The sequence below is a fragment of the Octopus bimaculoides genome, chromosome 9, assembly GCF_001194135.2.
Source record: "Octopus bimaculoides isolate UCB-OBI-ISO-001 chromosome 9, ASM119413v2, whole genome shotgun sequence".
Lineage (NCBI taxonomy): Eukaryota > Metazoa > Mollusca > Cephalopoda > Octopoda > Octopodidae > Octopus > Octopus bimaculoides.
Window position 1 is genome coordinate 70,812,960 of NC_068989.1, and position 2,335 is coordinate 70,815,294.

Consider the following 2,335-nt stretch of genomic DNA (forward strand, 5'->3'; position numbering starts at 1 on the left):
TATATATATACGCATAAGCATGTAGATTGATAGATACCACTTTAACACTTTTTATATACGTAAATTATGAACACGCATAAACATACCCACTCTCTCTCTTTCTCTCGCACACATTTATATATATAAGCATAAATACACATACATACATATAAGCATGAATACATATACACACATCATATATATACATACACATATATATATATATATAGTTTATATATATATAGACACACCAACGCGCATAACGTACACACACGCACATGTATGCTTGTTTATGTTGAGAGGGAGGGGGAGATGTTGGATGTGAAAAGGGGGAACGAAAAGAAAAATAAATATATATTACTGTAAATATAAATATAAATATCATTTACTTACTCTCATGTCGTTTATGATGGCTTGAAACAAGCCTCCCAGAGCACTGCAATCTTTTTCTAACTTTGAATCCATTTTTGTTTTGTGGTGATGAACGATCGCAGGAGACGACAAAGCAAAATTTTAATAATATTACACGGCTAAAAAGGAGTGTGTAGAAATTTCTTTTCTTTTCTTTTTTTTTCTTATTTTTAAATGCAAGCAAGATGGATTAGCAAGAGAAAGATATAGAAATAAAGAGAAATAGAGAGGGAGAGTGAGTGAGAGAGTGAGTGAGTGACTGATTGACTGACTGACTGACTGAGTGAGAGAGAGGAGAGGGACTGTTTGTGTGTGTATATATATATATATATATATATATTTGTAGATCTACCTATCTATATATATATATATATATATATATATATATATATATAATTGCGTGTATGTAAGTGTGTAGTATACGCGCGTGCGTGTTTTTTTCCCCCTTCTTTCTTTCTATCTGAAAGAGAAACGAAGGTGGGGTTGTATTGAAGGAAACTATTGGTGGGTGGACCTTGAAGGAAAATTTAAAAATAAAACAGAGATTCTCCTTTTTTTTTTTTAAATTTAAATTTAAAAAAAAAATATGGCACAAACAGGTATATATATATCAATAAAGTTATCCCAGGGCTTATACATATATGTATATATATATATATTTTATTATATTATATATACATAAGTTTGTTAATATATTTTTCGTTTTTTTTTGCTTCTTTTTGTGTTGTTTTCCTTCTTTTATAGTAAATGTAATATCTTCTCTTCTCTTTCTCAAGGTGGTGTCATCATCATCATCGCCAAGAGAATTTTGGCTGCTGAAAGCTTGTTGTCGACATGTAGCCGCTGCCACTACTAGCAGTGGATGCTAGTACTACAACTAAGGATGATGGGATCGCTACTGCTACGGCTACCACCACTACTACTACGAATAATAACACTATTGATACTAATACTTCAGCCGTTTATTATTATTATTACTGTGGCTTATACACTTCTACTCTATCTTTCTCTATCTCTCCCTTCCACTCTTGCTTTATCTCTATTTCCTCCCACTTACACACTATCTTTCTCCTACTCATACATTCTTTCTATCTCTCTTACCCTCACTCTCTCTTTCTCCTAGCCTCACTTTATCCTCTACCTTTCCTCCACTCACACCCTCTCTATTTTTTCCCACTCACACTGCTTATCTTTCTACCACTCACACGTTCTCTCTCTCTCTTTCTGATTTACCCTCTACCTTCCTCTTATTCTCACTCTATCTTTCCACCACTCACACATTCTCCCTATCTTTCTCCCACTCTCACTCTCTCTCTCTCTATCGTTCTCCTATTCACTCTCCCCTTCTTTCTCCCACTCTCTCATTCTCTTTCTGCCTTTCTTACGCTCACATTCTATCTATTTATCTTTCTCCTACTCACAAACCTACACACTCTCTCTATTTTTCTTCCTTTCTCTAACTCACTCCCAACAACAACAACAGCAACTACTACTATCATTCTTACTACTATTACTGCCACCATTTTCGGCTGCTACCACAACCACGGAACACTACTCCCACCACAACTACTATTCCTTCTGTTATTACTGATACTGCTGCTGCTGCTGTTGTGGTTTCTTCCATTTTGTTGAGTGCTGTCTTTCCGACTATCAACCCAGCAGTCAGTCAGCCGTTCGTCTCCTCTACGGCTGCATGTCATTCTTGTTCTATCTAACTGTTGCCAGATAATTTTGGAGGTCGAAATAGAGAAAAGATAGCGAGAGAGAGAGAAACCGAGAGTATTTCTGATCTGATCTGATCTGGTCTTGTCTGCGTCGGCACGAATCAATTGTGGAAACTATATATATATATATATACGCACACATATACACATCTATGTATACACGTGTGTGTGTATATATATATATATATATATATATATATATATATATATATATATATATA

The 2,335-nt window shown here is 34.8% G+C and overlaps 1 protein-coding gene across 1 annotated transcript in view; it reads right to left on the reverse strand.

Moving 5' to 3' along the window:
• LOC106883643 (protein MTSS 1) overlaps window positions 1-1,416 on the reverse strand; it is a gene marked incomplete at its 3' end in the record, with an annotated part of 307,187 nt that extends 305,771 nt beyond the window's left edge. Inside the window, exon 1 of the mRNA XM_052970923.1 lies at window positions 373-1,416. Coding sequence (XP_052826883.1) covers window positions 373-444 — 72 coding nt within the window. The remainder of the gene's footprint in view (window positions 1-372) is intronic.
• Window positions 1,417-2,335: the final 919 nt, after the last annotated feature.